This window comes from Myxocyprinus asiaticus, chromosome 13 (genome assembly GCF_019703515.2).
Source record: "Myxocyprinus asiaticus isolate MX2 ecotype Aquarium Trade chromosome 13, UBuf_Myxa_2, whole genome shotgun sequence".
Lineage (NCBI taxonomy): Eukaryota > Metazoa > Chordata > Actinopteri > Cypriniformes > Catostomidae > Myxocyprinus > Myxocyprinus asiaticus.
Window position 1 is genome coordinate 28656826 of NC_059356.1, and position 23165 is coordinate 28679990.

The 23165-nt window shown below is 38.1% G+C and overlaps 1 protein-coding gene across 3 annotated transcripts in view; it reads right to left on the reverse strand.

Annotated features, from left to right (window-relative positions):
* Nucleotides 1–21191, reverse strand: part of LOC127450452 (AP-2 complex subunit alpha-2-like) — a 48421-nt gene extending 27230 nt beyond the window's left edge. For all 3 annotated transcript variants that reach the window (XM_051714564.1, XM_051714562.1, XM_051714561.1), the window contains exons 1-5: nucleotides 20445–21191; nucleotides 16219–16430; nucleotides 6089–6282; nucleotides 4945–5074; nucleotides 1846–1947 (exon numbers count right to left, since the gene is read on the reverse strand). In XM_051714564.1, coding sequence (XP_051570524.1) covers nucleotides 1846–1947; nucleotides 4945–5074; nucleotides 6089–6282; nucleotides 16219–16430; nucleotides 20445–20511 — 705 coding nt within the window. In that variant the 5' untranslated portion in view covers nucleotides 20512–21191. The remainder of the gene's footprint in view (nucleotides 1–1845; nucleotides 1948–4944; nucleotides 5075–6088; nucleotides 6283–16218; nucleotides 16431–20444) is intronic.
* Nucleotides 21192–23165: the final 1974 nt, after the last annotated feature.

Sequence of the window (23165 nt, forward strand, 5' to 3'; positions counted from 1 at the left end):
GTACAAGATCATCACAAGTTTAATACTGACTGCAGTCTCACAATCTCAGTTAGTTAATCTCTGAAATCCTCTTCCCTAGCAGTGCAGAATGATAATAGCAAAATTATTTTTGTCACAAAATAACAATACTTAAAGTAAATGAATACAGCTCTCAAAAGAATAAACTCAACGAAACAAACTACACAAAGTGCCTTCAATGTTGTCTCATGCGATAAAACCTTCTTAAAGAGACAGTAACCATTTTACCTTTGTCCTGAACATTTACATTCCAAGTAAAAGAAAAGTACAAATGTGTTATTTTTAGTCTTTTATTTCACTCTTATCATTGTAAAATGGTGCGGTTTTGAATGGCATGTGAAAATTTAAAAACAATCACTCAAACTTAATTGTTTCACTGGATCTGTTGCTATTTTAATTATCTAAAATACAAAGCACTGACCATTTAAAGTGTGAGCCTGTACATCTTGAAAGAGTTATAAACATTTACAGTTCTATAGTGTTATTATGTGCCTAGATAGTCTTTAAAATAAACTTAGTTTACCCAAAAATGAAATTTCTCTCATCATTTACTCACCCTCATGCCATCCCAGATGTGTATGACTTTCTGTCTTCTGCTGAACACAAATGAAGCTTTTTAGAAGAGTTTCTCAGTTCTGTTGGTCCTTTCAATGCAAGTGAATGGTGATCAGAACTCAGAAGGTACAAAAAAAAAAAAAATCACATAAATGCAGCATAAAGTAATCCATATAACTCCAGTAGTTTAATCTATGTCTTCAGAAGCGATATGATAGGTGTGGGTGAGAAACAGATCAATATTTAAGTTTTTTTTTTTTTTTTTACTATAAATTCTCCTCCCTGCCCAGTAGGGGGCAATATGCTTATGTAAATCACCAAAAACAGAAGAACTCTTAAGAGAGAAGAGTGCTTATGAAAGTGAAAGTGGAAATTTATAGTAAAAAAATGACTTAATTATTGATCTGTTTCTCACTGCTTCTCATTTACTTGCATTGAATGGACCAACAGTTCTTCTAAACATCTTCATTCATGTTCTGCAAAAGAAAGTCATACACAACTGGGATGGCATGAGGGTGAGGAAATGATCAAATATCCCTTTAACATTCACTTATTTTTACAACACATACAATGATGTCTTATGACTAAGTGAAAATCTTAGTGAATGCCGTATGTGGTATAATGACATGGAGATCTTAAATGATTTTCAAGTAATTACACATATTGCATATTTTTGCTGTGATCTTGTTTATTGTTATCATCTTCACCTCCAACCCCCCTTTTGGGTGTGGGCTGACTTGGAAATGACATCCCGGGCTGAATATGAATCCCACTCCTGCCCTGGCTCTAACGATGTATTCAATAACTCAAGATGATATCTGACGAAACCGCTTATGAACGCACACAACCCGATTGTCGCCAGTGGCGACTAGATGTTAAATTATTGTCGCAATCAATTATTTTTGGTCGCATTTACGACCATTTTAGTCACAGTCTAGAGCCCTGGGAGGCATTTAAAGTTAAATATAAATATATGGCGATCAATATTTTATTAAAGCTACTGTATGAATGTGGAAGATCTAGTCACTGTATTTGACGAAGTTCACAAGTTTTATGGCATTGCTTGTTTTTGAAAGATAGTCAAGAGTTTTTACTTGAGATACTCTAAGTTAGTTCTTGATCAGAATAAGCTACAACGTAGCTCAAATTAGACTTTATACGGGTATCTCATCTTTGCATTTTTACATGATAATGTTCTGAAATACGTAAACCAACCTAATCTGGAAAATCTGTCTACAGGCTGCTGAGCCTCATACACATTCACAGACTCACCCTGCTAAGACGAGACACAGCAAGTGACACACATGTCTTGAACTCATCTGGGTTCTTCTGGCTGAGACAGGTGATCAGGGAGATTGCAGCAGTCACCACACCCTGAAAGAAAAGATCAGAAATATAACCTCTTAAAAATGATTGGCAATAACCACACTGAGACCAGCTGTTCTGTAAATTCCATTTTCAACAGAAAAACACAGTATAAACCGGTGTGCATTAATATTAGGGCTGTCGATTTAACACGCTAATTTAGTAGGAATAATTATATGAAAAATAACACACACAAAAACAAAAAATCAACAATTATGTCCCCGACCTGTACGTAAATTCCGTAAAAAGCAATGTTCCATTAGAGCAATTCAAGTTTGATGTACCAACTTGATGAAGTAGACATCGCACCTTGTCAAACTAACAAAAGCAACAGGCGGCACAGAAGCGCTTCTGCACTCAAAGGCAGCTGGACGGAGCACAACAGAATGCTGGGATCTCAAGGTGTTTTTTTTTTTTTTGCTGTTTTTTTTTAAACTACCTTTAACTTGACAGAGCATCCTAAAAACACAGCACTCATGACTAAAGCCACTGAAAACTAGAGAGTTTAAACGCAACCAAATTGAGATGCTCCAAAAGCAGCCATCAGACACGAGTACAGATCAACACTTAAACAGAGCAGAGGGAATTAGCCCAACAATAGGGTTATGTTCAATGATAAAGCACAACAATATTTTGATTTTTAAAGCCACTTTTTGTATTGCTTAAAAGCTTGTCTGTTGCCACAACATGATGCAATGTATCTGAATGATCTGAATTAATGTTTATAAAATGTATAATTATTTAAATTATTGTATTCACAATTACCTTTATTTGGGGTCCTCAGTAAATATTGATGTCCGATTAATTGCAATTAATTCATAAGCACAACATGCAATTAATATGATTACAAATTTGAATCAATTGACAGTCCTAATTAATAACATGTGCAGGGACTAAAAACGAAATGTTTTTCATTTCGGTTCGTTCAGAGCAAAACCAGAATTTTTCCATTCTGGTTCAGAAGTTCCGCAGCCTCCTTTCCAAATGGTTAGCGGTTAGAACAAAATAAAAAAAAGGTTAATAACGGTCTTTTAAAAATGACAGTACTCTGCGTTAAGGTGTGGGTGAAATACCAGTTGCAGTGTTGCCAGATCTCGCAAGAGAAACAAGCAACCTGGTATGGAAATACACGGCCAAATTAAGCCACTTGCCTAACCAAAAAAAAAAAAAAAAAAAAATGAAAATAAGCTATTAATTTTTTTCCTGTGTGATGCATTTATCAGCATAGAAATTATAATAACCATACAGTTAATTAACAGTTAAGTCTAATTTTTATTACAGATCTGCTTCTCACTCAAAACCCAACAGCATCAAATCTGTATTAATGCATCGTATCTAACAAAAAATCAGTGAAGGCTTGGAAACAACTGAGAAATATACTTTTTACCTCTTAATAATGTTTTCCTTGTATCTGCCTTGCATGTACTGTACAGTATACTGTATGTAGTAGAGCTGCACTATTAATCGTTAAAAGATCTCGATCTTAATTCAGACACTCACGTGATCTCATTTCTATATGACGATTCTGCAATGTATAATTAACGTTCCAGTGGCATGCATTTGTAAGGTGGTCAAATTTAAATGAGTAATTCACTTCAAGACACATTTTTAAATGGTTATCTTTTAAACTTTAAATGGCATCTACAAAACACAGTGCTCCTGCACAACACTGAATAAACTAAAACGCAACAGCCAAAGACGTTTGTCCAGCATAGTGGTTTACAAACAGCCACGATTCTCTAGGATTGAGGTGGAATCTCTGTTCTGTTCAATATTTTAACAGCCACCGATGCTACAAAAATACAGGTATTACAGGGATCTGACTAAATTCACTACCCGTGCGCTGTTTGATCACAGCTGGGTGCTTTCAAATGCTCACATACGTGTTTCTGCCCATGCACTTGTGTTTTGTGATGAATGCAGCGCTCCTGCACGAGACTCTGCGCTGTTTTAAATCGAAATACCCCTCTTTAGGTGATATTAACACAGATACAGCTGCTAATGTATTACCAGTGTAAAGAGACGGGATTAAATCTGCACTGTCTTGATGAAATATTAAAGCAAACACAGCCGTTAATGTATAAGCAGACGGGGCAAAGTCTTCAAAATGTTAGATCTGTGTGATGTCTAAATGTATATAAGCTGCATGCTCTCTGTTATTGGCATATTTGCTTACAAATGCAATACCAAGTTAACATAGAACTGTTAATGAAGCTTCTTCTGCTCATTTTGCTTTTAACTTAGCATGTGAGAAACAGGTTAAATAGTTTTTTATTTATTATGCAGTTTTTTAACAAGATTTTTTATTTTATTTTTTTGCAATATTCACAAGGTGCTGTTTGGTTTATAATGTATTCGTTGCACCCTCTTGTGAACTTAGGACATTTTAAATGTATATATTTGATTACAACTTTATTGCATTTTTACATAGATTGAAGCAGAGAACATTTTGTCAGAACCTCTAGTAAATTACGTTACTTTGTTTAATACCCTAATGTTGAGGTTTTGTAAATAACTGAAATAAGCATTTTTCTTCAGAGTCGAAGAATCATGATTTTTATTCTAGGCAAAAAAAAAAAAAAAAAAATTTGTGATTCTCAACTTATCCAGAATCGTGCAGCTCTAGTATGTAGTATTTATAAATAGTTGTTAAAAAGGTCTTAATTCACAGAATACGACATCCACGATGGACAATAAGGGAAAGAAACGTGTGATGCAGAATTGTCCTTCAGGAACAAAACATTAAGTGGTGTAGTTCCTTCCAAAACTTTACTGTGATAAAACCTTTGGTTTCATGAAAACATTATCGGAATTAAATTAACCGGTAATAACCGGTTACCAGCATTAAATTTTTTTTTTTTTTTATAAAAATCACTCCGGAACAATTGAAAATCAATTCGATTCCATTTTCGGGTGCATTCTGCAAAAAATAATACACAAAAATTAATTCCTTGAACCGTTTTTAGTCCCTGATAATGAGTGTGGTTACCTGTGTGTCAGACTCACCATGTGCTGGTCGTTGAGCAGATGCACCACTCTAGAGGTCCATTCCCCCATGAGCACCAGATCTGGAGAAGTCTTATACAGGCGGAGTAGACACAGAGCAGCAGACTGCTTCACACTATCCATCGTGTCACTGTCATTAACACGAGCAATATATACTGTACATATTAGTCATCTACCACAATATTCATTTAGTCAGACACTTAACTGCAAATAACTGAAGATAATCCTCTATTATTCAGTTAGTTGTGATATTACAGATAAAAAACAACAACAACAACAACCATTTTGTGTCTAAAATGTAACTTCGAGTGGATATCAACTAGCTTATAGAACTGATGTAGAAAAACAATATCACACATCTAGGGGGCCTGGGTAGCTCAGTGGTAAAGATGATGGCTACCATCCCTGGAGTTCCCTAGTTCAAATCCCAAGGCGTGCTGTGTGACTCCAGCCAGGTCTCCTAAGCAACCAAATTGGCCCGGTTGCTAGGGAGGGTAGAGTCACATGGGGTAACCTCCTCATGGTCGCTATAATGTGGTTTGTTCTCACTGGGGCGCGTGGGGAGTTGAGCGTGATTGCCGCGGTGGATGGCGTGAAGCCTCCACATGCGCTATGTCTCCGTGGCAATGTGCTCAACAAGCCACGTGATAAGTGGGCTGATGATCTCAGATGCGGAGGCAACTGGGATTCGTCCTCCGCCACCCGGACTGAGGCGAATCACTACGCGACCACGAGGACTTAAAAAGCACATTGGGAATTGGGCATTCCAAATTGGGAGAAAAAGAAAAATATCTTATCAGTACAGGCTATTGTACTGAGTATCAGAACAGCTGTGATTACCTTCAGTACTCTGCTAAATCACAGCCGTACTTATAATCAGTACAAGTGCCCTCTTGCTTTGCATACTGCATAAATAATTAACTCAAAAACACTTTAACTGTTCCTGTACAGATCACCATAAATACACATTTCCCTTTTAATTCATCTTCTTTTGCCATCCCACTTATCGTTTCCTTCTATGAGGCTTTTTGCATTATACTCCAAAAGCACACCACATTACTGTTCCTCTGCCTGAATCCCTATTTTTTTTTTTTTGCCTTCATCTCCCCTTGCTCCACCCTTCCGGCCCCCCTGAGGCTCTCACCCAGCCACAAGGATGCGCGGGATCTCTCCAGCGAAGGCCTCAGCCATCTCTCTGCTTCCCACATTTGCGATGCAGTGAAGCGCCAGACACATGAAGGTGGGGTTTCTGCTTGACAGGTCATTCTTGATGGCATTGTTAATCAGCCTGATCAGTTCACTGTTGCTGTTCACCAGCACAGAGATGAACAGATAACCCTAGAGTACAGAAAGAGAGGAAGGGATAATAAGGAAAGGGGAAGGAACAAGAAGATGCTGACTGTTAAATCAAAGGTTGCACAACAAATAATTATTCATCATACTTTGACGGACTGGGATGTACATATTCTATCAAGTCTTATTTTTATACATCAGTAAAATATTGTAATGTTGGGCATTTTTAATGTGACATTAATTGATATCACAAGAACTTCTGTGGCAAGAGCTCTTTTTGTGTTGCAGATTCTCTGCCTTTTCTTTTTATTCTCCTTTAATAATGTAAAAAAAACAAACTGTACACAACAACAATCTTGATTTCTGATAAAATAATTTAATAAACAAAATCCCATGAATTATTCCACTCGACTACGCTTTCTCTCCCCAAATCTTCGTGTCTCTCTCCCTTTCATTTTTTTTCTCCATTTTTCGGAAAGGCACTTTAAACTTTTTGTGATAGGGACCAAAGCAGTCACAAAGAGATTCACACTGTGGAGAAGGAATGGCGTTCCAAAAAGTTTGTGAGGTGCAAAAAGTGCAAATAAAGTGTTTAAAAGCAATCATAAAAACATGGTTACATAAAAAAAACAGACTAAAAACTACACCTGTTTTAGGTACTAAGAGCAGTACCTACTCACCTCCCTAAACAATTGAGGCTGGAGTATATTTGCACTCATGCAGTGCTGGCATGACCTTGACCATGTACTCAAACACTTATCTTTCTTCCTCTCCCCTAGTCACAGCTGGGTTAAATAGGGATTTTTTTTATTTATTTTTTCAATTGGAACATACCATTATTTAAATCAAATTAACCCTCACCTTACCATTCTTCAATAAATACATAAGAATGAGTTCAAATGAGAGTTAAAAACAAAACCAAATAAATACTATAAATAGGATGGATAAAAACAATTGCACAATAAAACCCCAATAAATATTGCAAAATGGTGAGTAAAACAATAAATAAGTCCTTTGAACACAGTAAAATTCCGTGATGCTCCACAGGCTCACCATCACACATTTATTTGCTATTTTCTTCTAATCCCTATTATCATCCCTATTAGTTTTTAATGTGAGGACATGCAATAAACCAGACAACTTATTTTTTATCCATCGCTAAAATTGTAATTGATGGAGAATTTTCGGTTAACGTAACCTCTGGGCTTTACACATGAGCGCTAGCTCTGTTTTGCACATAAAAAAAGCCATCCACGAAGCATCACTCAGACTGAGATCGAATGAGTGTGCGGTAAAGCTGAAATGAAGACAACAGTGCATCACTGCAGATCTATCATCTTCAAACAGGCTCAGAGCAGCAGTCCTGAGAGCTCGGAGGGTAAGTACTAAACCACAAGAGAGAGCTTTTCCCCCTCACTGAGCTAATGTGTCTCCCTCACTGCTGCAAGGGCTGAAACTCAATAAAATGCTTCTTTTCCATTTTTGCTGCTTTTACCCTCTCGAATCTTGGTGTTATATGTCCTTTTTAAGTCTGTATACCTGAAGATGATTGTAAAGGTTTGGAAGAATCTGTCTTGCAAGATAACCAGGCTCAGAAATTATTCTGCGTTATCTTTAGTTACCAATATTCAAGTATTTGCAGTGTAAAGAAAGCATTATTGTAGTTCACAGTATAAAGCGTGCACTGAATTTATCAAGAACACAACCTTCACTAGTGCTTGGCAATAGGACAATGTAATCGGATATTGACAATGTCTTACAATGATCCCGTTGCCGACTGCGAACAGATGATGATCGACAATATCGGGAAATGGCAAAACCATGGATCTGGGATGTCACCAAATATATTAAACAGTGGCCAGGGTGAGAAACTAGCACCCACCACCTGTCAAATGCAACAAGGTTGAATCCAGTTCGCAAGCTCCATTTCCAAATGTATTTCATGCGCGGGTAATTTTGCTCATCTACCCGCAACAGGCGGGCGACCTGTCTCGAAGTGACACATGACAAGAAATGCTGTTAGTCACAAAGACATGCGTTTGAAGAAACACACTTTATTATATTTTTAAGAACAGACAAAAGAAAAGCCGTCAGTGCTCGTGTCTGATTCACTATTTGTACAGAGGCGTGCAGCACGAGCCCGTCTCGTGGAACAAGTGCATGTAAAGAGTTTCATTCGTCTGAAAACTGTTTGCAAGAATAATGTTGTCTGTGAGAATGCTGAAAATTATCTCCGATCATATCGGGAGGTGCTGTGAGTTTAATTCGCTTTATTTCCTCGCGGTTGGCATGCATCGTGGATTCCGTGATGCAAATGGAGCCGTTGGAGACAGTAAATGTTTGGATTTGGGGAGGTGGTTAAATAAGAATTTTTGATCACTTTGTTGTTTTATTGCTTATTTCGTTTAGTTTAAAGTGCAATTTGAATTTAGAAATGTTTGTTTTTCGTGTTTCAATAAATGAATATGTAGGGCTTTACTGGTTGTTTAGATCAGTGTTACTATCAGAAATAATAATTATTTCTTTAGTTATTAATTAATATTTAAATTAATTAATTGAATCTAACTCATTAAAACCTCATATGGGGCTCCAGTAAATGTAGTGTGCTACGTTTAGGAGCGGGTTTGGTTATTAGCAATAATTAATAATTATCAAAGATAATTATTAATTATTAAAATCAATAGAACATTGATGAGAATCAATGTTAGCTTTTCTGATCCTTTAAATCAACAATTATCAAAGATAATCGTTAATTGTTAACATCGATGAAACAATTAAAATTAACACTAGCTTACTGATCATTCAAATTCAACAATCAAAGATAATTATCAATTATCAAAAATCAATAGAATATTAATAAGGATTAACATTGACGGGGCACCACCCTGGAATCAGGGACTAATAACCAAATAGTAAAACAGTCTCAATATTAGATTGTTTTCTTAGGAAAATCGACATCCGAAGAATATCGATTTTCGGGGAAAAAACAATGAATGAAGGTTTGAATCTGAGCACTGACATTCCGTCAGCATGACACAGGTGTATGCAAAACAAACCAAAACACTTTTCTTTGTAATATAACAAAGTTTATTTATGCAGTAATATCAATTAATAATTAATACAATGCAGTCAATAAACTTCTGACTTAAACTACAAACTAAACAGCGATATGATTAGATATGGAAACTAAAATAATCCTATAACACATAAGGGTGTGTGTGTGTGTGTGTGTGTGAGATCGAGTGTGTGTGTGTATATAAGGAGGAACGCGCACAAAATGGCGGACGTGATTCTTGTGAAGAGTATGTCACGTGAGACTTCCGGCCAGAGAATATGGCCGCGAATGTGGGCGGAGAGAAACCAGTCAATGGCGTCTACCAGTTACCGCGTGTATCCGCTTGTACGATAGCTTAGGGACAAAGCTGAGCTTTATCACGAAGCTATCTACTAGCCAAAAATGTGTCCGAGAATGTTTGTGAGGGATCGCGCGTGTGTGGTTAGTACGAGAGAGAGAGAGAATAAAGTGACGGCCCCAAAGCCGGTTTCGCGATCGTGGGAGAGGAAGCAGCTGTTAGTTTATCACTCAGAGACGCGGTGGACGGCTCGTAAACCGTCCCGGTCTTTGATTTTTTAATGGATAAACTCAGTTTGCCGGTCTCACCCGCGATGGCAGAAATGCACAACAGTCCAATGTGGTTGGACCACAATACAGCAAATCAAATTCGTGATAATTAATACCCTGAGTATTAATAATGAGCGGACATGGCAGTCCGTAAACTGTACAAGCAATAACCTTGATACACAAGAATAACACACTACAATATTCTATCTCTGCCCAGACGTAAACCTCTTACTTGAATCGCATGAGGATGCAGAATGTGTGTTCATCCGTCCTTTAACTCAGACTCGGTTCCTCGAGGCTTGGGTGATGACGGGAGGCCGATTCCTCGCTCTGTCGGTGGGCGGTACAGCTGCTGATTCTCGGCGGGCTGACGGAGAAATCAGCGACGTTGACTTGATTGAAGAGGCAAGAGAAATCTTTTATCTCTTCACTTCTGCAGGTAAACGGATGAAGATGAGGATTGCTCGGCGGTCTCCTTCGGATCCGTTAGTGTTCGGTGGAACACAGAGTAATCTCAACTCGTCCAGCGAGATGGAGATTGTATGGCCACAGTTTCAAGTCGGACGTTACTTCCTTGTGCCACGAGGCTGCACCTGAGAGCAGCGATGAGCTGCGTCTACACACGGCGAGCAAAGTTGCTGGAAGCAAATCCCGGAAGCATTTCAGAGGTATTTCTACTCCTGATGATGTCATGGTTGAGGTGCGTTCTGTCGTGTGCCTCATCCAATAGGAGTTGAGAGTTCGATCCTTTAGTGAGCAAGGCTTCATGGGATTTGTAGTCTGTTTTGGACTCCCTTTGTTTGATTTTGGCACGATTTTTATCAGTATAATTTATGACCTGGTATGTGGGGGCCTGAGTTATGTTTTACGACTGTTTTAGGCCTGCCTTTGTCTTCTATCTGAATACATGAGGCCCAACAAATACATTTTTTTAAGCAAAATCAATAAAGCAAAAAAATGTACTGACCCTCGTCAGGGGGGTTGACGATGTAATCGGATATTGCGATATTTTTTTTAAGGCAATTATCGCAAAAATATATTTTACATATTGCCCAGCCCTACCTATTTACGACACATTCAATATCATTTGAAATAAAATTAACCAACTTGGTGAATATCTCGATGATTTTCATGTGCCTTATATTAGGCCGTTAAGTCTCCCAAAGAATGTGCCAGTGGACTCCTTGTGTCACAACTCATGAGTATGAAAGTGTTCAGACATATATTTTGATGGAATCAGTTCAGAGGAATCAGCTCTTCTACACCATTTTAATAAGTTCATATACTATGATTCAACAATTTGTTTGGGTTATTACACACAAACTTCCCATGCGGCATTTTACATTCTTTTACTTTTCACCCATTTAAACTAATTCAGGGCAAATACATAAATACTGAGATTACACAGCTGTCTGGAATACTCTATTATAATTGGTCAGTTGTGCCAGCTGCCGGTCTGATACTTCTGAATAAAGACTGTACTTCCAGGGATAAAGTGATATTTCACCAGTCATTCAGATGTTGCAAGTCATCTTTCCAATTTCTCATATTGATGTGATTGTTACAAGCAAGCTAATAATATTTTTTCAGTTAAAATAAATTTTTCATGTTTATTTATTTGCCAAGTAGTTTTGTAATAAGAAGGATAATGAGCAGTCAGATTGTCATTTTCGCAATATAAACACCTTACAGATCTCTGAAGCAAACTGGGGGTTGAATTGAGCTGTTTCTAGACACTCCGCAGTCTCTTTCTTTTCACATAATAACTAAGGATGTGCACAAGTTATCAAGTAATAGAGCACTCGTTCTGCACCAGCAACTCAAGTATTAAAAACACTACTCGAATATCACAAATTTATATTCCTTTCCGCATTTGCCTGCCGTGAGCAGCGCTGAATTACACTGTTTTCCCTCTGAATCTCTCACCAAATCTCGCAGTTACAACCGAGTCTACTGGGGGGCGCTGTGGATACGTGTTGTTGAGGTGTTGGATGAGAGAGGAAGATACATCATGCCGTCTGTGCAGCTAAGTTATATTACAAGGCAATACTTGTAATAATTTGTTTCTTAATGAATTATAATCTTTTTGGTATTCGGTTCTTGTTGGAGACATGCAAACCGGCAGACGAGGATCAGCTTTTATTGGTGGAAAAATTGCTACGTGATCTCAGAAGCTGATCAGACCAGTACGTGTGTATGTGAGTGAAGTCTCTTAACACGGCAAAAAGTGATAGCCTTTATGTAGACTCAGAGTTTGTGTGTGTGTATTACCCTCATGCTGTCAGTATTGGTTTCTATGTACACTGGCGGCCAGAAGTTTGGAATAATGTACTGATTTTATAGTTTCGTAAGGAAATTTGTACATTAATTCACCAAAATGGCATTCAAATTGCCAGGATTTACTTTGCAATACTGACTTGCTGACTAGATTATCCCTTACGTATAAAATATTGTCAAATGGCTGAAAATATTGAGATGTTTTTAGCTTCTTGATGCACAGCTGTAACCTTCACTAGCAAATATCAGTATCAAATAAATACTGTATAATTTTAAGATCATGTATCAGAAGAGCAGCTACATTTTATGGCTAGTGATGCATTGAAACTGTTAGCTAGAGGCTACGATTCATTGTTTGGTCTTAGATTTTAACACTTATTACACAGCAGGCAAATTGGCAACCTAAATCATGTTTGGAATCCAGCATTTTAATGTGCTTATAAGTCTTATTTCAAGGATCACAAGAAACTGAATCTGTAGTGAAGCTTGTTTCATTTCTATAGGCTATATCAGCAATGGTATTGGTCCCCTCTATTCAAGTGTTGACAGAGAGAAAAGCTTGCTGAAATTTTGGGCTGGGCTCATGGGAAAAAATGAATTTGACAAATATGAGAGGAGTAACTCAAAACATGACGACAACACCACATTCCTCATCATTATACAATAACATCTTGCAGTGAAAAGAACATTTACAAAAAGCTAAGAAGATACATGACCTCATCTAATTTCTTATTACAGAGCTATATAAAAGTGCAACCAGAAGCAAAAGATACTGTGTGCTCTGCAACCCCTCAACAATTCAATAGTGCTATGTAAATGTCCTCTATTTTGGCCAAAACAAATGCTATGGTCATATGTTGTTTCCTGACAGCATATGTTTTGATCTAGTTTGCATTGTAAATGTTAATTCAATGCCTTTCCCTTTCGAGGAAAGGACAAGCGGACACAGTCTGGCCCTCACTTTGTTGTTCTTTTGTACTGAAACATGTTCAAATTGCCCAGTTTTTGCCCGGCTTCTGTCAGTGTTATCCTGTGGAGAGGTGCTTGGCTGATAGCAGCAGCTACAGTGGAAACATCCAGCAGGATGCAGAAGAAAGCAGCAGGAGATAATTAGACCTCATAGTGGGTCTACATGCCATGGAGTGCCACTAAGCCTCTCTGACATGCTGAAACACATTTTACAATTTTGATTGTAAAATACAAGGAGCGATTTAGAAGGCTATTGTATGCATGACTCTATAAACAATGCCATCCTATTTCCTGTACAGCTGTCCTATTCTGATGTCATCATATTTCTACGTACCTTTGGTCATGATCATAACACTGCAGTTAAACTGCTTACAAGTACAGAATGCAGGTACCTTGCCACGCACACTCATACATGAACACACAATGTCAACAGTAGTGCTGTGAAAAGTATTTGATTTCTTCTATTTTTGTGTATTTTTCATACTAAATTGTTTTAGATCTTCAAACAAGATATAAAGTATAAGAAAGGCAACCTGAGTAAACACAAAATACAGTTTTCAAATATAGATTTTTTTTTATTGAAGCAAAAAAGTTATCAAACACCTATATCACCCATGTGAAAAACTATTTGCCCCCTTAAACTTAATAGCTGGTTGTGCCACATTTAGCAGCAACAACTGCAACCAAACGCCAAATCAGTCTTTCACAACGCTGTGGTGGAATTTGGGCCCACTTTTCTTTGCAGAACTGCTTCAGTTCAGCCATACTGGAGGGTTTTCAAGCATAAACTGCCTGTTTAAGGTCCTGCCGCAGCATCTCAAATCGGGTTCAAGTCAGGACTTTGACTAGGCCACTCCAAAAAATTTATTTTGCTTCATTTGAGCCATTCAGGGGTGGACTTACTCCTATGCTTTGGTTCATTGTCTTGCTGCATAATCCAGTTGCGCTTGAGCTTCAACTCACGGACTGATGACCAGATGTTTATCTTTACGATTTTCTGGTAGAGAGCTGAATTCATGTTTCCCTCAATTATTGCAAGTCGTCCTGGCCCTGAAGCAACAAACGATCCCCACACCATCACACTACCACCACCATGCTTGACCGTAGGTATGATGTTCTTTTTGTGGAATTCTGTTTGATTTACGCCAGATGTTCCACAGTTCCACTTTCGACTCTTCAGTCCACAGAGCATTCTCCCAAAAGCTTTGAGGATCATCAAGGTGTGTTTTGGCAAAATTCAGACAAGCCTTAATTTTCTTCTGGGTTAGCAATGGTTTTCGCCTCACCACTCTTCCATGGATGCCATTTTTGGCCAGTGTCTTTCTGATAGTGGGGTCACGAACAGTGACATTTATGGATGCAAGAGAGGCCTGCGGTTCCTTGGATGTTGTCCTTGGCTTTTTTGTGACTTCCTGGATGAGTCATTACTGTGCTCTTGGAGGAATTCTGGAAGGTCGGACACTTCTGGGAAGGTTCACTACTGTGTAATTGAGTAATAGTAATTCAGGGGGCTAATACATTTTCGTACAGGCCCAGTTGGTACTGGTTAACCTTTTTGCTTCAATAAATTACATTATCATTTAAAAACTGTATTTTGTGTTTACTCAGATTGCTTTTTGTTTTATGTTAGATTTTGTTTGAATTTTTTAAACAATTTAGTATAATATAAAAAAACAGAAGAAATCTAGCCATTTTTCACAACACTGTACATGTTGCAATTCAAATATAAAAAAAAGAGGCAGAAACAAATTTCACAATACATTAAAGTCAACATGAAAGGCACTTCGCAACCCATTTTTTTTGTAATGTGACATTTCTCAAAAAATTACATGTATTGATTGCATGATGAAAAGTGGTCTGTATTGAAAATGCTTAGAGGGGATGGATTAAAAAGTGACGTCAGCCAATCTTGATGGTCATTTCACAGGTAAAAAATTTTATTACAATGTTTTAGAATGTTTTTGTTCCACTGGAATAACATACACTGTAGGGTTGTGCGGTATACTGGTTAACTGGTACTAATGAAATATTGCGATACCAAAGAAATTAAAACGGTACAATATCATCTTGTTGCTAATTTCGGTACCATATTACAGTACGTTGCCATTAACAAAATGCTATGAGATGTGACTGTTTTGAAATTAAATCAATGACAATTTGAAAATAAAATGTAAAAAAAATCTCGATATGGCCAAGTGTGATCATTAAACAGCAGAAGGATGTCATTTAATTAAATATACTGTACAGTCGCGTTCGTTGCGTGCTAAAGAATGAACGTTCTACTTTACACACACACGCAACACACTACTGGTGCTTGATTTTCATGCAGTGTGTTTAGTGCATAAATGGCTGTGAACACTCAAATCTCCTTCTCTACTGCAGTCACGACGGGAGTATTACAGCCGTATGTATATCTATGATTCCAGCATTAATGGGAAACTTGATATATCTAACCCATCAAAAAATGGAAGAACTCAAAGGTCTGTCAAAATAAAAGTCCCGCTAAAATGAAAGCTCTATTCAACTGCATGCGTGAAATTGAAGACAGAAAAATATAAAATGTAATATTCAAAAAGTAGCAATAATACTCAAAATAACAATAGTATAATATTAAATGGTTGTGTTATTATTATTATCATTATTATTTGACCAAAAATAAAATTTCAATTTTTTGTTAAATATTATATTTTCATTTGATTAAAGCTTGATGTATTAATTTGATTATACACCATTTGATCATAACATTTAATTAAAACATTTAACATGGAATCCAGAATAATTTCAACTGAAAATGCAGAATTTGTATCTGTAAGACTTTATGTAGTTCTTTTAATCAAGTAATTTTAAGTGTAATTTCATAAAAATCTGAAGCTTTTTATTTGTTGCTTAAGTATCAATACTGAGGTACCAGGGCTGATATCGTACCGAAGCCAAAATGTTGGTATCGGAGCAACCCTAATACACTGCTTAATCGTGCACAACAAGACCAAGAACATGCATTAAGAAAGTAATTAGAGTCAAGTTTGATTTCATGTTGACTTTAACAAAACAAGTCTACAATTTACACACCCACACACAGTAAGCACAAGATATTTTAAGATGGTTCCACTCACAATCTGTTTCTCGGTATACTTGTTGGAACTGAGCAGGTTGACAGCCTCCATGTGGCCAAAGTCAATGTCGTGGCCCAGAAGGAAGATGAAGAGTAGCTTGCACACATATTTCTTCTTGCTATAGCCATCCAAAGCTTTGTCTCCTTTAAACTTGGAGCGGATGTTGGCTAACTCTTTATTTATGCGTTTGATCTCAGCTTCTTTACTCTTACCTGAGAAGAGAAAAAGAAAGCAGGAGAATCCGACAACAGTTTTGCAAAAGACACAGGAAAGCAATCAGTTATCTGTGGTTGATCTGAACATATTCAGGCTCCTGCCATGCTGCCTCAAATGAAGATAATTGTTTGCATCCATCACTGTACAGCTTAGTCTAAACTGTGCTGTCAGATCTTTGTCATTAAAAATATGAATCTCTCCATCCCTGAAGATTAGGATAGGTAGGTCCTTCTTACAACATTCAATGGCACTTCAAAAAGTGGCTATCATCTATTTGACTTTTCACCAATAAATGCTGGTGAAATCTTCATCTTCATCTAGTTGGTGCACTGAATGAAATAAGCGAGGGGCCAGAAGAGTAGATTACTAAAAAGGACAGGAGACCAGGAAAGACGACAGGAAATTGCAAAAAAATTTTCAGGTTTGAGTGTTAAACAGGAAAATGTGCTTGTTAAGATTAGGTGGCATTGTGGTTTAAAATGTTCTAGCTTGCACTAGGGGTGTAACGATCCATCGATCTGGATAGATGCATTGATCAATTAACTAACGATGCAATGTCATCGATATATTTTTTTAAGATGCAACTTTATTTTAATGATCTAATGCCAGCCACGTCCGTACGCATTTCCTTCATGCGATGCAGCAACCTTATGATATTAATCTCGCTTTATAAGCGCTAAATATGCTGCTCATGTGGGACACGGATGTGTGCAGAGTGACTGAAGCCTGAAGTTGCGCTCTGCTCTATGTGTGTACGCACGACAACAGGGCTGCGAGCTCCGGTGACAGGATAACGCAGAGTGGCTCACATACACAATTAAAACGGGCTTCCCACACTAGGGTGGCACATGCCACACATTTGAATTCTACATGAGAATTTTCGCTTTTAAAGCGCTTTGGAGCAATTCAACCATGTCAAATGGCTAAAGAACAGCAATATTCTGAACAGCGCTTACAAGGGAAAGAGAAAACGTCTGTCCTGCTGCATCAATTACAAGCCTTTTCACATCTTCACATCAACACCCTTACTAACATTTATCACAGTAAACTGTAACAGAAGTTTTCAATACAACCATGGAAGATGTAGCCAAGAAAAAACACTGATAGCTCATACTCTCCTCTTGTGCATATGCAAGAATTTTGGATTGAAAGACTTGCTTTACTATTGTAGAGATGCCAAATTGGCCCTTTAGTGTCTCCCTCATTCCACAAGGCAATAAGCTGTCATCAAACGAATGATAATCACTTGTGTGTGATTGTACGTACTTTATTTTTTTAAATATTATATTTATTTATTTGTTATTAACTTAATTAGCCTACCTTATTTTGTTGTGGATGTCCCAGTGTGGATACTGGATTTGCCCTTTTCAGGCAGCTCAAAATATTCAAATTATATTTTGGTTGCATTTTTTCCATAATAAATGTAATTGATTGTGTATAATAGGAACACGATATTGTAATATCGATTGCAGACCCCTGAATCGAATCAAAATCGTATCATGTGGCTAAGAGAATCGATAGAAGATTGTAGGGCTGGGCGATAAAACAATATCGATATTTATAGAAAAAAATAAATTGTTGATATTGATGATAAACTTTTGAGTAATTTTCGTTATTTAACCTATGTTCTATATCTAGACGATCGGATCAGGTACGTGTCGCTAAAAACGCAAGCAGTTCAACAAAGTAATACACACAACTAACTTAATGAATCACAGACATGAAATCAGCCTGTTAGGAAGTATTAGCAGCCAGCTAGGTCATGGAAACCAATCAGGCTCCGTAGCCGCTAGCTAGCAGCTAGCTATCCAGTTAATTTAATATCACTGTGTACTGAACATAACAACAACTCCGACATCAACACCATTGCTGTTTATTTATGTGCTATTTAGTTAAACATTTTTTAATTATCCATAGCGCTGTCACAAGAACGAACGGTTTTTTCTTCTGGTGATGTTTATTGTCGGTTGGCAATCCAGTTTATGGTGCATTACCACCACCTACTGAGCTGGATAGTGAAACGTCACAAGAAAGTCTTTCAGGAGTCGAACATCAGCTGAAGATAATCAAATTGGCAAAATTTCATTAAAAAAAATAAATAAAAAGAGGTCACACACCGTATATAGGATTAAATCCTAAACTGAGTGTACTTTAAAGGTAGCTTATCCTATGGAGTTTACTTGTAAACAAACAAGTTATGTTTAATTCATTCTTAAGGTCTAACAAACACATGGAATGCAGTTCTACCCCCATTAATGAGATGAAATATATATATCGTGATAAATATCGATATCGAATTATATGAAACAAATATAGTGATCATTTTTTTTATCATATCGCCCAGGCCTAGAAGATCGTATCGGGATGAAACTGCCGATTTACACCCCTAGCTTGCACATGTCAAATCTCACAAAGGAAAGAACGTGTATGATAAATACATGACTAATTTGTAGTTTTCACCCTTGAGTCATTAGCCTAATTAGGAACTACATTCTTTTTTTTTTCTCTCCCCTTTTCTCCCCAATTTGGAATGTCCAATTCCCAATGCATTCGATGTCCTCGTGGTGGCGTAGTGACTCGCCTCAATCCGGGTGGCGGAGGACGAATCGCAGTTGCCACCCGGTCGTCAGTCGCGCATCCTATCACGTGGCTTGTTGAGTGCGTTACCGCGGAGACCTAGCACGTGTGGAGGCTTCACGCTATCCTCCGCAGCATCCACACACAACACACCACGTGCCCCACTGAGAGCTAGATCCATGTTATAGCAACCACGAGGAGGTTACCCCATGTGACTCTACCCTCCCTAGCAACCGGGCCAATTTGGTTGCTTAGGAGACCTGGCTGGAGTCACTCAGCACACCCAGGATTCGAACTTGCGACTCCAGGGGTGGTAGTCAGCGTCAATACTCGCTGAGCTACCCAGGCCCCCAGGAACTACATTCTTGATGCAAAACCAGCTTAATGGTTACTGCTCTCAATCAATTGTATTACCACTATACAGTCAACATATAACATGCATCACTTCTGAAGACATGGATTTAACCACTTAAGTCATATGGATTACTTTTATGCTGCCTTTATATGCTTTTTGGACCATCAGAGCTCTGGCCACCATTCACTTGCATTGCGAAAAACCTTCGTTTGTTTTCTGCAGAAGAAAAAAATGTCATACACATCTGGGATGGCATGGGGTTGAGTAAATGAGAGAATTTAAATTTTGGGGTGAACTGGCCTATTTACATAAAGTGTTCCAATTGAGAATTGAAGCATTTTTGTAGTTCAGCATAAAATTACGGGAAGAGAATCAAAAGTTCAAACAAGATGAATAAAAACAGGTAAGCATATCTGCAGTTATTAGATCGAACTTACAAAATGATCACTTAAGAATTTGACTAAAAATGGCCCTGCCTTAAACGCAGCATTTAAAACTGGACATTTTTATATAGTCTTAACATAAGACCACAAAGACACATCTTACACACAATATGACCCTCCTACAACGCTTAACTCAAGGCGACAGCTTGATGACTGGATTATCGTGAAAAACACATCTGAAACGTGCCCTCTTGCCGAGCAGCGAAACCAACCGCTAACCAGCTAGTCAATGCGATAAGAGCAGCAGAAACCACATTCTGGATAGACAGTGTGCAGTAAAAGACACGGTTTTCTGTGGCGGCCTAGCGGGCTCTCTGGCGATCAAGCATCACTCCATCAGCGGAGCTAAAGCTAACGGGGCCTGATCCGCTGCCACGGGGAGTGAACGGTGCGATCACTCTGACATCCATCATCAAGAACCACTGATCTGACTTTAGTGAAAGCTTGTGGGATTTACCCCTTAATTCTGCCTTAAACCCAACACAGAGTAAATCAGAATACACCATCATCTGTTTCGATCAGTTCAGGGCGTGTATAGGAAGAGTTGTGCATATCTTTCCGCACACACAAAAAAAAAAAAAAAAAAAAAAAAACGACTAAAGGTGTTTAAGAGTGACAGGGAAAGGGACACTTACAATTCCTGATGTCCGAAATGAACACCGCTAATCCTCGCATTCCGTCTCCCTTCGACACAGCCGGCATGTTTGCAGGGGTGTTTCCTCAAGCCGGCCTCAACACGAAACAAATTACTTTCAGATGCTCGGAAGGTGCAGGTTTAACAGGCGGTAGGTGAGTTCAACCACACCGAGCTAGCGGGCTAACTACCACGGACTCACACCCTAATTGGCAAAGCTACTAATTATGAATTGGATTAATATTAAATAAACAAATGAATAAAATAGGTTAATGCAGCGTGTGAGAGTGAAGCTCTGTAGTCCGAATGATTGGTGTTTCCCCTGGCTAATTCATTCAAACCCTTGAACTCTCTTCAATGGGAAAGCGACGATACAAGTCATACGCCTCAGTTGCGGCACTGACTAATTTAAATTTAAAACAAGTCAACGTGTTGTTGTTAATTTATGGTTAAACACCTAAATGTGGATGTTGTTAAAATAACAATCGCTCCCTCTCTGACTTTGAGTCACGCACGGCAAGCTAGCAAACAGCTAGCGAGCTGGCCAGCTCTATCAAATGTGAGAATACATCACCCAAATGACCGCGATGGGACAACGGGAAATCCAACTTGTTGACGAGCCTAACTGATAGATCCGTTTCTCGAGAAAAAGATCAATCTAGGCTGTAGAAAGTCGTCAATAAAGTACGAGACTTTTCGTTCGGTCAGTGTACAGGACGGAGCTCGTGACAGAACGGGCACTGAGCTCGTTCTAACGCTTCCTCCCAAAATGACCCGCCTTCAGTTCATTCCGCTTCATCTGATTGGCTGTTTGCGCTTCTGCCCATGCCAGTCGCTACATCATTTGTTCATTGATACGTCTGTTAAATGATACAACAATTTTGATTGGCTTGAAAACAAGTTCTACACCGTTGAATGTATCAAAGTGCAAGAATGTGAGAATAGTGTTAAATTACTAGAAGAGAGGTTGCAAATTAAATTAATTAAATCCCACAATTGGTGTTCTGGTTTATAACTGCTGTCTGCAATAGTGTGAAAATGAATGCGTGAAGAGGATCACCAGAAATAGTATAATATGTTATATTTCGAGTAGCCTATGTGTAAATCTACAATATAGTATGTACTGTATCAGTATAGTGCAATATTTTTATGTGCTGAATAGTCTATCTATCTATCTGTCTATCTATCTATCTATGAGAGGCGGTGGAACATGCTTTTACATCAGTGAAAGTTGGTGTTCAGATGTAACAATGTTTCTGATTAACACTTTTTATTGATTCACACAATTGACAAAGAAAGCAAAACATTTTGGCTCTGACAGCATAGTGCCCAGTAACGGCTTTCCAGCCGGTCGCCTTTCAGTGGTCCAAACAGGGCATTAAGTATTTGGATATATTATTCCCAGCAAATTTGTCTAATTTAGTTAGTGTTAATTTTGACCCTTTAAATTAAAAAGTTTTCGAGCGATGTGGACAGATGGGCTTCATTACATTTATCTGTGATTGGGAAGATTAATGTGATTAAAATGAACTGTATTCCAAAATTCAGCTACTTGTTACAGTCTCTCCCTGTAGATGTCCCCCTCTCTTATTTTAAGCAATTTGATAGCATAGCGAAGTCCATCATTTGGAATGGTAAATGTCCCAGACTACATTCCAACAAATTACATAGGCCGATTGACAAAGGTGGGTTAGGCTTACCCAAGATTTTGTTTTATTATTATGCGTTCGGTCTCAGGCATTTGGCTCATTGGATGCTTCCACCTGAGAGAGCCCCTCTCAGGTGGAAGCAAGGAAGTCCTTGCCCCTATTTTGCCATTGCAAAGTCTTTCTATTAAACTAACCGGAGAAGTGAAGTCACACCCCATTATTTCACATTTGCACATGATTTGGACAAGAGTGGCCGGAGTATTTAATTCGGACATTTATTTAAATGTTGCCTCAAGCATATGGCTGATCCTAAAATTATGTATCAATAAGTCCCCTTTCTGCTGGTCAGAGTGGATTTTGAGAGGGGTTGTTACACTCGGCGACCTGTATGAGAGTGGAGTGTTGAGACCTTTTGAGAATCTGGGTTATCATTTTGAGATTCCCAGATCTCAGTTTTATAGGTATTTACAGCTGCGCCACATGCTCTGTACTATTTTTGGGAGTAGCATATAGAGGGGGTTAAGTATGGATTCTGTTTGTATATGTTCTTGCTTGTATGTGTTAATATAGGAATCAATAAAAAAAATTTTATATAAAAAAATTTTATATAAAAAAAAAGAAAGAAAGCAAAACATATGTTCACAGAATCAACATTTAGCCCCCATTATTCCCTTTCCCAATCCCCAACCCCACCCTGACCCTCAACAAATATCCCTGTGGTCACACCTGAGTATAAACACACACAGAAAAATAAAATAAAATAAATAAATAATCACACACATTTAAAACTACACTTCTTTCTGCACTTCCCCTCCCCGAGAGCCCTCCAAGAAGGCCAAATTACTGCCCCATTTTTTATTAAATGAATCTATGAAAAATCTTAAATTGCATAAGTCTCTATGCATCTTGGATCTCTAGATGTAGACTTGACATTTTTTAGACTCCTAGCCCACACTCCCTCCTCAAATAGTTTAAATAATTCTCCCATAATCTCTTGAGAGAAGTTGAAGCTCTGTCCCCCAGACTCTGAATTAGCAGGGAGTAATACACTGATGCCTCATGACCTTTTCCAA